The sequence below is a fragment of the Vombatus ursinus genome, unplaced genomic scaffold (assembly GCF_900497805.2).
Source record: "Vombatus ursinus unplaced genomic scaffold, bare-nosed wombat genome assembly UNPS02014945.1, whole genome shotgun sequence".
NCBI lineage: Eukaryota > Metazoa > Chordata > Mammalia > Diprotodontia > Vombatidae > Vombatus > Vombatus ursinus.
The window spans coordinates 16,564,476-16,578,915 of NW_020954723.1; the positions used below are offsets into that span (position 1 = coordinate 16,564,476).

Below are 14,440 nucleotides of genomic sequence, written 5' to 3' on the forward strand. Positions count from 1 at the left end.
TAAGTGACTTACCCATGATCACATAGCATAGTAAGTGTCTTGAGTCAAGATTCAAACTAAGATCTCCTAACTCTAAATCCAGTTTTCTTTCTGTTACATGATATTAGTTTCCATCCATTAAATTACTTAATTTTTCTATTAAAATTCATTAATCAAGCAAACAAGCATTTAGGCACCGGTGCCTGACACATAGTACTTAATAAATGCTTGTTGACTTCTACAAACAAGGCCAAAATAAAGATCAAGGGTAGCAGACCAAACTAGTATAATTTCCTTTTTTATTTATAGGGTAATTAGTTGTACAGATCAAGGAGATGCTTTAGATATTGTTTATCTAGATTTTTAACAGAACACTTAATAAAGTTTTTATGCTCTTTTTGTGGAAAAATCGGAGAGATGTGGGATAGATGAAAATATTGTTAATTAAATTCGGAACTTGTTGAATGTCTGGGCCCTAAAATTAGTCACGAATAGTTCAGTATCATTTAGGAAGGAAGCCTCAGGTAGAATGCATTAGGGTTTTGTACTTGGTTCTGCGCTGGCTAACCTTTTTTTTAATCAATACTTAGATAAATTTATTGATGGCATTGTTTTTCCAACTTGCAGTTAACAGAAACCTAGTAGGGATAGCTAATATGCCAGGTAAGTCAAGAATCAAAATGATCTTGACAGGTCAGAATATTGGTCTGACTGCTAGGATGAAGTTTAATAGACATAAATGTAAAATCTCACGTTCATGTTAAAAATTAAAAAAAAAAAAACCTTCACAGATATAAGATAGTAGAGTTGTAGCTATATAGTAGTTCATCTGAAAAAGACCTGGGGGGTTTTAGTAGACTGCAAACTGAATATGTCAACAGTGTCTTATGGCCGCCAAGACAACCAATGTTAATTTAGTCTGTATTAGGTGAGACATGGCTTCTAGGATTGAGAAAATGATAGTGTCTGCCCTTGTTCAGGCCACATCTGGAGTATTTTGTTAGTTTCTGGGCTTCACCTTTTAGTAAAGACTTTGATAAGCTGGAGAGCATTCTGAGGAGGGTAGCAAGGATGGTGTGAGGCCTTGAGTTCATACTATTGAGGAATGGTTGAAGGAAGTGGCGATGGTTATACCAGAGAAAAGAAGGCTTAAGGAGACATGATGATTTTCCAAGTATTTAAAAGATTGTCTTTTGGAATTGGGATTAGTCTTATTCTTCGTGTTCCTAGAAGATAGAATGAAGAACAATGTGTGGAAGTTGAAAAGAAACAATTTTAGTTTTAATATAAGGGAAAAATTTTTTCAGTTAAAGCTGTCCAAAAATGGAAGGGCTGTCTTGGAAAGTAGTGGGTTCCTTTTTGCTAACAGTGTCCTAATAAAGGCTGGATGGTCACTTGTTTAGTATATTATAAAGGTAATTTTAGTCAGGTACAGGTTCGATTAGAGTACCACTGAGATCTTTCAATTCTGTGATTAGCCGTGAACAGGCTTTACCCATCTTTGGGCGTCTATTTAAAATAAATATCAAATTCAATCTAAAAATTGTGTAATTCTTTGTCCCTTATGCTACCTCTTTCTGACACTTTGAGAGGTGGTTGATGCATGGGACTGAGAACTATTTTGTATTTTTATCTGTTTTATTTAGAGTTATATTCTCCCGATGATGTTACATGTACCTGGGAAGTATAATGCCCAATATAATCTTAGAAAAATCAAAATTCTAAGTGACTCAGAGGGCAATGGAAAGATTTATGGTGCATTTAAGTAGGCTATAGCTTATTACGAATGATGTTCTGAGGGTAAGAAATGGCATAAAACATATCAAGGGCATAATGACTAGAGAAGGTTGTGGGCCAGTATTCTATCCAGAGCTAGTCATAACAGATGGACAGCCCAGATGTTAACTGGTATTCATGAAATATTTAAAGACCTAGAGGAAGGTCTCTAGAACATTTGGTAGATCTACTGTCGAGGATTTGTGGAAGGATATGAACAAAAATCATATAAGATAAGAAAGAAGGGTTAGATTGTCCTAGTGGAGGGAGTCTTCACTCTGATGAAATTAGTGATGTATCAAAGTATTGAAATATCTCTAATAGTATTTAAAACAACAGACATTGTACTGTAGAAAAACATATAATCAACTCAGATCCAATATTTCGGGAATTTAAGGCTTAGAATGAAGTACCAAAATAAGTATCTTTCTCCTTCAATAGAATCCTTAGCCTATTTATTTAAAATTTTTTTATTAGCTCAGTCATAAAAAAACCCAAATATATAACTATACAAAGAACAAAAAAGAGGGTACATCTGAAACTATGAATTTCTGTGGTTTAATTTTAAAAAGTATGTTAAATTTAACAAGATAGTAATAAAACTGCCTTATTTGTATCCCCTTCTGAACCTCCTTTTGTTTTCAAAATGCTTTATTGATATCCTTCCTTCCTTCTCTTCCATTTTTTGGTCCTTTTTTGCATCTCTGCCTCTTCATTGTAACAAACAGATATAGCTAAGCAAAACACATCAGCACATTGGCCATATGTGAAAGTGTATGTCTCGTTCTGTATCTTTAGATTCTCCCTTCTTTGTGAAGAGGCAGGATGCAACTTTCGTCATCAGTTTTTCGAAGTCATGATACATTGATCAGAGTTCTGAAGTTCTTGTTTTCTTTTATATTATTGTAGTGATGTAAATCACTCTCTTGTTTATGCTCATCTTATTCTTAACACATGTATTTATTAATTGCCTATTATGTGCCAGGCATTGTACTAAATACTGGGAATAGGAGGAAAGACAAACAACATTACCTGTCCTTAGAGGACTTGCAATTGAATGGGGGAAACAATATGTAAGCAATTATTTACACACAAGGTATATGAAGCATAAAATGTAGAAGATCTCAGAGAGATGGCGGTAGCATTAATGGAAATCAGGAAAGGTTTCTTGCAGAAGATGGAATTTTAGCTGAGACTTCATAGAACTCACGAAGTAGAAACAAGGAGGTAAAGGAGGGGCCAGGTTTTAAAGGGTTTTAAAAGCCAAACAAAGGATTTTATATTTGATTCTGGAGTTTGTTAGACAGGGGGTGACACGATCAGACCTGTGTTTGAGGAACATTATTCTTTATCAGATCATACACATTTTCCTTAATTTCTCTTAATCCTTCATATTCATTATTTCTTATGGTCTGACAACATTTGCATTATATTCACATGCCAAAATTTGTTCAGTCACTCCCCGTTTGATGAGTTCCCATTTTGTTTCCAGTTATTTGCTACAAACGTTTTTATAGATAATGGGTATTTCTAGAGGGATAATTTAGAAATGAACCAAAAAACTCTAAAAAACTTGTCAGCCACCACTAGCAAAAACAAATTCTTAGAAGACAAAAACTCAGTACACTTGGTGTGAGTGTCTTGTTTGTGAATTGCATGACAGCCACTGTGTGAATACACATTAATTCTAATTTGTGATTACTTAAATTTGTTCTGATTTCATTTACTTAACAGCCTTCTTCCTTAGGAAAAAAAAAATGCAATGAACATATTGCAGCCAGGGTGGGAAATGAGCTGAGGAAGTGGGAGTTTTCAGAGTTGTTTTCATCTTGTAAAATGATGAGCTTTTGGAGATCTTGAAGTCTGGGGAAGTAACCCAGTAAGAAATGATGAGATTAATTTCTCTTGGTGCCCTCCTTAAATGGTGTAGTATATTCACCTCCTACCCTTTCCAACCAGAGGGAGGGAAGAGCCCCAGGAGCAGAAAGTGGTAGGGAGGTGTGAGTTTTTGATATTATCTTATGAAATGATGAGTTTCTTGAGACCATGAAGTCCAGGAAAGTAGCTGAGTGAGAAATGATGAGATGAATTCCTGGGTGATACTGCATTTAAAGGGATCATGATAGGAACTGGGGCCTGTGATTTCATTGGTGTAAGGAACTTCCATGTGACAAAACTCCACTCTCTAGCAATGTGAGTCAGAACTTTCTCAGCAATTAGAATTTTAGAATGTTGCTTGGTGCTGCATGGAGAGAGGAAACACTTGCCCAGGGTCACATAGCCAGAATATGTCAGAGGCAGGATATGAACTAGGGTTTTCTTTGAGACTAACTTTCTATCCACTATGTCATACTTTGTAAATCATAGAGAACAATATAAAAGTAAGCTATAATTAATTTATCAATAACAAATAGTTTATTGCAATTCTAATGTAGTGCTGAGGTTGGGAATTAGTGGGCAATGTCTGAAAGAGTTTGTTGGGGCCAGATAGTGAAGGTCCTAGAATCTTAAAACATGTTATGCTTTATTCGTTGGTCAGAGAGTACTCGTTGAAGTTTCATGATTGATGATGTGACAGGAACTGAATATAGTTTTTAAGGAGATTGTTTTGTCAGCAGTGTGTAATGTGAAAGAAAGACTAATTCTGGTACACTGAGATAACTTTTAGCTAGTATTTTATTAGTCCTTTTGGGGAAGAGTTATTTAGACATGTCCCTAACTGGCATGAGTGGTACCATATTTCTTCATTGGGGCCAAGAAGAATCATCTTCTTTTTTTTTTGTTTGTTTTTTGTATTTGTTTTTTTTTTTTCCCTAGGCAATGGGGTTAAGTTACTTGCCCAGGGTCACACAGCTAGTAAGTGTCAAGTGTCTGAGACTGGAATTGAACTCAGGTCCTCCTTACTCCAGGGCCAGTGCTCTATCCAGTGTGCCACCTAGCTGCCCCAATATCTTCTTTATATGAACACTCTTTCAAATAATTAAAGACTGTGTTCATGTCTCCTTTTCTCTTGGCTAGTGATGCTTGTTTTATTCATTCATACCCACTGTGGTATGATCTTGTGATCCTACTGACATTTATCTAAATAACTTTTTAGAACTTTAGATTTGGTTAATTTTTTTTTCTGTGATAAATTTTTAGATTCTAGCTCAGAGTAAAATAGAAATGAATTAAAATGGGCTATGAAGTTTTAAACATTTTGTTGTATCATAGCAGAGATTTCTTTTAAGTTTTGGTTAGCACTATACCATCAAGAAGTTTGATGCCTTTCAATAACTAGAAGAATAAATCATCAAAACAATCTCCTTTCTTCAGATTCTGATCCTTCAAATGGTGTGAGGGTTTTGTTTTGTTTTGTTTTTTAGGAGGCTGAATAATGCAATGAAATGAGAGTAGTTTGGTCACAATCTCACCTCTAGTGAGCAGAGGCTTGAATTAGAGAAGTAGGAGACTTTTATGTTGATTTCAGAGGAGTACAATTAAGTAGGCAGTTAGGTGGCACAGTGGATAGAGAGCTGGGCTTGGAGTTAGGAAGACCTGAGTTCAAATATGACCTCAGACTCTTACTGGCTGTATGACCTTGGTCAAGTCTCTTAACCTTTGTCTGCCTCAGTTTCTTCAACTATAAAATGAGCTGGAGAAGGAAATGGCCAACTATTTCGTTATCTTTGCCAAGAAAACCTCAATAGGGTCATGAAGAATTGGACATGACTGAAATGATGGAACAACAACATAACTAAACCCCTTTCACTTTGACTTTTCAATGTATGCTGCTTTTGCCCTTATATTTTATTTTTAACAAATCAGTAAAGAAGAAATTGACAGGGTTATAGTTTATTATGATGACATATTGCTCATAATTATCTTATAGAGACCTGCCTTGACCATTTCTGCTCTAGGATAGTGAAAATAACCACAGGCAGCAAAGTGACACAATGGATAAAGTGCTGGGCCTGGCGTCAGGAAGAGCTGAGTTCAAATCCAGCCTTAGATGCTTACTAGGTATATGACCCTGGGCAAGTCATTTAACCTCTGTTTGCCTCAGTTTCCTCAACTGTAAAATGGGGATAATAGCACCTACCTATGCAGCGTTGTAGTGAGAATTGAATGAGAAAATATTTATACAGTTATTTAGCACTGTGCCTGGCACATAATAGGTTCTATATAAATACTATAATAACAAAAATAATATTAGGTATAATTATTACATAGATTATATAGTATTTATTATATTGTAACCAACTAATTGTAAGAATATAATTAATTATGTTTTTATAATATATAATTGTAGAATAATAATAATTATTATTACCATGTGTTAATTTACCATTAATCTTCACAGCAAATTCAGTTATTTTTTAAGTTCACTAGAGGGAGCTCTTTCCTAGTATATTGCATTGAATTGTTGACTCATCTTTGCTATGATTTAATTTCTGAATTGTTTCTGTTCTTGCAATCCAGATTTAGAGATGACAGTTATTCACTCATTCTGATAACTTTGAGCTAATATTTTATTAGTCCTTTTTGGGAAGAGTCATTTGGAAGCTAATATCACATGCTACTCTAATATTTTCATTTAATGGTATGTTCATGGCATAATTTATAGAATACATAGAACACACTTTTTTTTAAGCTTAATTACCTTTGTATGTCACCATTCTTGTTTATTAATGTCAAGGTTTCGGAGCGGGTAGAGAAGCGACTTCAAGAAATAGAGAGAGTGATGCATAATGAAAGACAGTTGGTGGAAAGGCGTCAGGAACAGTTGGGGCTCATGTCCTTACAGCTTCAGGAGGTATGTGAAACATATTTCATTCTAAGTAAGTTTTTTTCTTGTTTGATTATTTGGTCCTTATCAGAACATGGTTGTTAATAGTTATATTTGAGTTGTTGTATGTTGTATGTATGTATTGCAGGACTTCAGATGTGGCCTCAGACACTTAACTAGCTATGTATGTGTCCCTGGGCAAGTCATTTAACCTCTATATGCTTCAGTTTCCTCATCATAAAATGGGGACAGTAATAATACCTACTTCCCACGGTTGTTGTAAGGATCAAATGAGTTAATAATTGCAAAGTGCTTAGCACAGTGCCTGTTACATAGTAAGCACTATGTAAATGTTTAAAAAAATCTTGCTGTTTGAGTCCTGTTAGTGGAGGGAGACTGTCACATGGTACTGTCATCAAGCTGGTTCAAAATGGGAATGATCAATCTTAAACTATTTTCAATAATTAACGCATAGTTTCTGAATACCAAGGAGATAATGAAATTGCTTGCTTAGTGTACTTAAAAACCATTTGCTTGTAGTGAAATTCTATCTATGAAATAGAAGAAGTGTAACAGACTTTTTACTTCGATAAAAGTAATTTTCTTTACTGGATTCTTTTAAATAGTCAGCTCTCTATATGCACTTAGGCATTGAATACTTAAGTCTCACCACATAGAAAGACTAAGAGGCAGAGAAACTTATTTATAAGTATTAGGAGACACTTCCAATTGAAGATCAATCGGAAGTGACAATAAAATCTCCTGAAATTACATTTATAAGTCAGTGGGAAAATCTGACTTGGTTTCCTAAAATTCATTTTCTTGTAAAACCATTTGTGAAACATATCTACTTCATAAAATGCACAGTTAACAGTTACATCTGAAAGGCTATTTTTGTTGAATGATTAAGTACAGCACATAGGTTAGCCTGTTTTTATGCATTTCTGCTCAAAACTAATTAGGTCTGGAAAGCTGTGAGAATAATGCTAAGGAGACAATTGTTCTTTTTGCAAAAGAAAATTAGAGAAATTTCCCCTGACTTATTTTCTTTGCTCTTTGGAGATTGCATAAAATTACAAAAGAAAGGCAGAGAAGGATTGATTCCATCCCTACATTTGAGAAACCAGTGAGACTGAATATTTGCATTGTAATTGTCAATTTGACCAAGCACTTGAGGTATGATTTGGAATCCCATCTCTGACAATATATTAGAGGATCACTGTTGATAAGAAATATTTAATTTCATATTTTGTCACTTTAATATAAGTAGTGACCTATCCACTTTCTAAAGGTGGTTTTGGATTATACTGTGCAGTGGAAGCTGGGAATGATTAATTTAGGTTGATGTGTTTTTATGACTTCCAAGGAAAAAGGCTCAGACAGCTCCAGAAAGGTCATATTTAAGGAAAGTAAATACTGCTTTTACATATAAAACATAAAATGATTAATTATATATACATGTGTGTAGATATTAATGATAGTACCTATTGTATTTTTCATCAGCTACTGATGGAGCACAGAAGAGGGAATATGCTTTTAAGTGGGTAAAGGGAAAGGTCTTCAATATTTGTTTCTCTTGTTGTTTGTATACCTTAAAGACCATTGATGAGATTTTAGGATAGAAATGGGGGCTAAATTACTTATCTCCATTTTCCATATGACTATGGAAGTAAACAGTATTTAATGGTAGGCCTGTGGGGAGATTTAACCAACATCTAAGTGATTAGATAGTGGCAGTCAGTGATGGCAGGGCATCTTCTCTCTATATTGAAACAATATTAAAATCATATTGAAAGAAAAGGAAAGAAAATTATAGATTCAACGGAGAGTCAATGGAGAATTGTTACAGAGTTCTTTTTTGGTTTTCTTCTTGGTATTAAATATTTGCCAGGTACACAAATTTAAAAGGAAGTAATCTATTAGCATTGTTTAATGTTAGGTATTGAGTCATAGAAGTTGTATATTTAGAATAGATTTGTGCCTTAATACAAAAGTAACTTCTTTGCATTTTGAAGGATTATTAATGTTCATTCTAAGTAGGAAGCATTTGAAGTCATATGGGGAAAAAGGTTTTATGAATATTTGGAATGAGGTAGGGTAGTGAGTTGGCACAGTAGATAGAGCACGCTGGGCTTAGAGTCAGGAAGACCTAAGTTCAAATGTGGCCTCAGACACTAACTAGCTGTGTGATCCTGGGCAAGTCACCCTTGTTTGCCTCTGTTCCTGATCTGTAAAATGAGCTGGAGAATGAAATGGCAAACTACTCTAGTATCTTTGCCCAGAAAACTCCAAATGGGGTCACCAAGAGTTGGACACGACTGAAATGACTCAACAACATTACCTTTCCAAAAATAAGAAACTGATTTTTTTTTCCCTTTGCTAGGAAAATATGTTATAAAAATCCATGGAATGGTTTTGAAAGTACAAACTTTTAGTGAATTGTGGTGTTTTGAGGTTACTAATAAGGTATTAGAAATTTTTGATTAGGAATTTGAATTAGGAAGTCAGAGAAATCTTGCTAATGAGAGAATTGCAAGGATGAACTTTGTGAAAGTGGAATGAATGACATAACAAAGCCAATAGGCCATTTTGGCTCCTCTACTTTGTCTTAAGTTGAAACATTTTAATAAAGTAATATTTTAGGATGGCCTAAGCAGAAAAAAGTTGCTATATTTAGAAGTAGTTTGGTTTAAGTTTGTCCTTGCAAAAAAAGCTACAATTATCTATTAATGCTTTCTGTCTTTTGGTTGTTCCAAGGGAAGTGATATTCTCTCATTCTACCTCCTTGGCACCTTACTTATATAAATTCTCTCAACCTTCCTCCCCATTTTTTTCCCCCAGTAGGGGTTTGAACTTGAACTCTTTCTTTTTGGTTGCTTACTTTTTCTTTGACTTGGAAATTCTGCATTTTAGATATGACATTCCTGGTAGTTTTCATCTTGGGATTTCTTTCAGGAGATGATCCATTGATTTTTTCTATTTTCACTTTGTCCCCTTGTTCTAATATGTCTTGGCAGTTTTCTTTTATGGTTACTTCAAATATGATACCCAGGCTCTTTTTTTTTGGTCAAGACTTTTGGGTAGTTCAATGATTCTTCAGTGATCTTTCCTTGATCTGTTTTCCAGGTTAGTTGTTTTTGATATGAGATATTTTACATTTTCTTCTATTTTTTAAGTCTTTTGGCTTTGTTTTAATATTTCCTGTTGCTTCAAGGAGTCATTGATTTTTCTTTGTTCATTCTAATTCTCAGAGAGTCTGTTATTTGTAAGGTTTATGTACCTCTTGTGGCTAAATTGTTAATTTTCTTTCCAATTCTGCCCTCTGCATCTCTCTTTCTTTTCTAATTCTTTCCTCCTGAACTATTATTTAGAAATTAATGTTTAACTCTTAAGCCCCTCCTCCCTCAGAAATAGCATTCTTCATGTTTTTTTTTTTTCTCGGAATTCTGATTGGTCTTGTGGCTAAGCTGTATTTTTCTTTGCAGCTTTGCTGGTAGGTTTTTTTGGAGTTATCTTTTTCTCTTGGGTTTGTGTCTTGTGCATCTGTGGTATCATAATAGTTCTTTAGCATTTTGCTAACTCATTTTCCAAGTCTTACTTCCCAGATTGAGACTTTGTGCTAGGGCTAGGCTTGGCATACTTTTGGTGGGATTGTCTTAACTTTGTGTTGTTCTACTCTGTCCCATCTTGTGTCCTGCCATAATGTTCTCTGGGCATTGCATGCTATGTTTTTTAAGGGCAGCTTGAGCCTAGAAGTTGCAAACATTTATCAAACCCTATGTAGTCAGATGAAAGGTAGGCATGATCTGATTGCTGCCCTCCTGGGTCTTCTTGGCCTCCACCATTGCAGATTTGATCCTAGGTGGAGCTCCTGTAGACAGTAATTGCGCCAGCCTCTGTCAGAGATCTGGAAGGTTCTACAGGTTCAGACTGACATTGTTATCTCTTTACCCCTTTAATTCCCCTTTCTGGGTTAGAGGGACCATAGATGACTCATTGTGGTTTCTCCTTAGATTTACCAATCACTACTCAGTGTGGTGTTCTTCTGAGAATGTTACTGGAGTAGTTGGAGGGGAGCTGGGTTGTAATGATTCTCCTACTCTACAGTTTTGATGATTCTCACCTACTTTGATCTTTCCATTTTAATACACCGATTTTCCAAGAAGAGAGGGGTAGAAGTTATTTTAAGTTGGTATTAGAATCATTGAAGTATAGGCTTGATGACAACTTGTCAGGGATATTGTAGATGGGCTAATTCTAATAATTTACCTTTATGTGGTGTTCTGAGGCTTTAAAAACAACTTTTTTACAACATTATGAGATAATGGAATATAAGTATTATCCCCAGTTTACAGATGAGGAAACTGAAGCTCAGAAAGGTGAGGTGATTTGACAGAAATCATACAGTTATGGTATCATAACTGCAATCTGTACAGTATACAGTCATCATATTGTCCAATGTTCTTTCTACTATACCAAAGCTTCCTCATGTGTTATTTTATTTGATCTTCACAGCAACCAACTGTAAGGTCTTGTTCAGTTCTAAGATTCTTTGATTCACTGAAAACAGTGGGATTCTAAAGATGAGCAGGGACAACCTTAGATGTGGGGGGAAATTTGCTTAGCCTTTTTTTTTTTTCCAGTAAGAAAAAAAAGCTGGGGATTATTGGCTTTGAATTGTGATCATTGGATAGGGAATTGTCATGTAAGCCATGTTAGGATTCTTTCTGTTCTTTAAGTCCTTTATTTATGATTTACTTCAAATAACCCTTTACTTTATGGTTTCCTTATCTGAGCAGAGTGAATATAATTTCTCAAAATATGTATTCACGAGGTAGTGATGAATCCTAAGATGTATTATTGTTTGACACTCACAATTTTATGGCTTAATATAATATTGGTATGGGATTTGAAATGTTTAGATTAAAAATATAAATGCAAAATATTATTTTTTCTTATAGACTTCCTCTGTGAATGCATAAATACTAAAATATATGCTTTAAGGCATTTTGGGCCAGATGGACTTTTAAATCTTCAACATAAAATGAATAAAACAGTTGGAATTTAATCAGAAACCCCATGCATACTATACACAAACACAATATAGCCAAATTTTACACATGTTGTTCCCAAGGAGAGTTTTTTTCTGTGATTTCCTTTATAACTGAAATGTATTTAGCCAACTATATACTGTTCAGCTCTACTTTCAAATCCATTTCCTTATTTAGGAGAAGTTTTTTTGTTTTAAGTAGAAGCAACAACTAGATAATGGCCTTTCAGCCTAATGAGTGCTAGATTTGAATCTTGCCTTCCATACTTACTGCCTGTTGACTATGAATATATCAATTTGTCTTCGTCACCGTAGGTTTCCTCTTATGTAAAATGGGGATAATAATACCTGTATTAACCTCAGTGGGTGGTTATGAGGCTCAAATGAGATAATGTAGGTAATGTACTTTATAAATCTTAAAACACTATATAAATGTCACTTGCTATTATTGTTATCAATAATTGTAATATTAAATGCCATTTGGAATTGACAAGCCTGAAATTCTTAAAGTATGGCAATGAAAATTAGAGACTGAAAGCTTTGAGCTAGAATCTGGAGGCCAACTTGAACCAACCAATGAAGGGTTACTTATACCTTGGTGCCAGGCACATAAAGCTGTGACTTTGGATGTCAAGAGCCCTTCTGGCATCCTGAAATTAAAGCTCAATGGAAAATTAAATTAAAATGAAAATTAAATTAAAGCTCACCTTTAAAGCAATTAACAATTACACAGCACTAGTCTTAAACTTACACTTTTGTAACTATAATGGACCATAACAAATTTGGAAAGCATCATAACAAGCCTGTGTAATACTAATGAAACATAGAAGTTGTCATGCTAATAGAAGAATGAATATTTCCTCATCAAAAAGGAGGAAGAGGGTTAATAGATGTTTTCAGGTGATAAGCAGGTTAAAAACTTAAAGAAGTACTTTTGGAACAGATTTTACTTCATTGAGCAATAGAAAAGGTTGATGACAGGTACATACCACTGGACTTGTTGAATGTTACCAGAAGTGGTTTACCTTCAAGTAGAATGTATGAAATAGCTAAGATAAAAGAGCAGAATTAAGAAGACCTACATGGGAGACATCCAAATGAACACTACTAATAAGCAGCATAAATGGTAGAATCATGCAGATTTGTTTATAGAAATGCAGGGTTTTATGATGGTAGATCAGGGGTCAGTCAATGCCACTAGTAAATTTAGGAATTATCCTTTAAGAGTCTGGACTTAGTAATTAATGGAGAAAATTCAATGAAACTGCAGAAACTATGCATTACTGTTCTGTACATTTTTGTACCTACAGAATATCTGGTGGTTAGTATACATCAGCATCCCACTATCTTTCATTAACTAGCAGATAATAATTACAGACCTCAAAATATCCTAGAAAATTCAACATTTAAACTATAATGGAACTAGTGCATTAACACAGACTGGACTATTGCTCAAAATTGTCCGTACATAACAATGAGACATGAAACCTTATGAGTAATGTTTAATAGATATTGCCATAGCAAATACTCTGAATATCCAAGTTGCATGAAGTGAAAAACTTTTAATGTATAGAGACCTAGCAGGAGAAATCAAAACTGTGTGATAATAGAGGAAGGGACATATTATGCCCACTTGCCCAGGAAATGCTTTCAGTGAGTCAACAGAAGATGAATCTATATCCTAACACTTCTTGCGATCTAAATCTTTGCTCAGCTCTAAATAAATTAATAGATGTTGGGTCTGTAATAACTTATTAGAGGAAGCTAGTTAACTAAATGGAAGGTAACTACTTTGCTTGCCTTACCCCCCAATTTTCTTTGGTACCACTCTTAGACACAGAATACCATGCTGAATACCATTGACTTGACTTTGTAATAATTTCTGAGGTTCATATTCTGTGAAAGAGGTTGAAAATGATTCTAGGATTTTAATCACTGGATCTTCATAGATTTTAGATTAACTTTGTAGTCAATAGAGGGTTCCTTACTGAAGTAAGGGAATTTTCCAGGTGCTGCCCATGGCTGGGATTTCTTGGCTTCATCTTCCAGGCATCTGTCCTCTGTCCAATTCCCTCAGGGCCACGGTTTCAAATTAAAGTTTAGCTGATAATTGCTTAAGTTTATTTCTTTCAGGAATATTTGCATCATTACAGGGAAAGATATTAAGCAATTGGAGAAGTTATAGACAATGTTTTTCCTCCTTCCTTCCCACCCCCAACCCCCAAGCAAAAACGTGGACATCAGTAACTGCTGACCCATGTTTTTACTCTTATTTCTGTAAAATAGTGTTTTAGGCCAGAGAGTCATCAATCAGTAGAACAGTCCTCACAATGTACATTAAATGTAATGTGCTTTTCTGTATCCCCTTTTAAACTTCCTTTTACTCTCTTCTGTGCATTGTTTTAGCCTGCCGTTGATATTATTTTATAGCCTTTTAAAAATCACTGTACATTATTCCTCCCAATAACTTTTCCAATCACATAGAAGCCTGCACTGGTAACATTTAAGTACAGTCAAGGAAAATAAATCCGTATATTGGCCTTATCTGAAATGTAGATTTTTAGCACCTCTATTTGGTTACTTCTGTGCCAAGGGGTAAAATGGGATATTTTCTTCATCTGAATATACACTGTCTGAAGTCATGATTGGTTATTGCTTTGGTCAGAATTCCGAAAAGTTTCAAGGTTCTTTCCCTTCATCTTATTGTAGTTATTGTGTAATTTTTCCCCCCAGTGCTATTTACTTCACTCTCCCTTACTTTATGAAAGTTTTCTCAAATTAATATTCATCCTTTTCATCATTTCTTAGAGACCATTAACATTTCATCATATTCATATTCCATCATTTGTTCAGACATTCTTTAATTG

General features: G+C 34.7%; 1 protein-coding gene across 6 annotated transcripts in view; it reads left to right on the plus strand.

The window, feature by feature from the left end:
- Positions 1 to 14,440, plus strand: part of CEP128 (centrosomal protein 128) — a 237,913-nt gene that overhangs the window by 60,675 nt on the left and 162,798 nt on the right. For all 6 annotated transcript variants that reach the window (XM_027844950.1, XM_027844953.1, XM_027844949.1 and 3 more), the window contains one exon: positions 6,434 to 6,550. In XM_027844950.1, the coding sequence (XP_027700751.1) occupies positions 6,434 to 6,550 (117 nt within the window). The remainder of the gene's footprint in view (positions 1 to 6,433; positions 6,551 to 14,440) is intronic.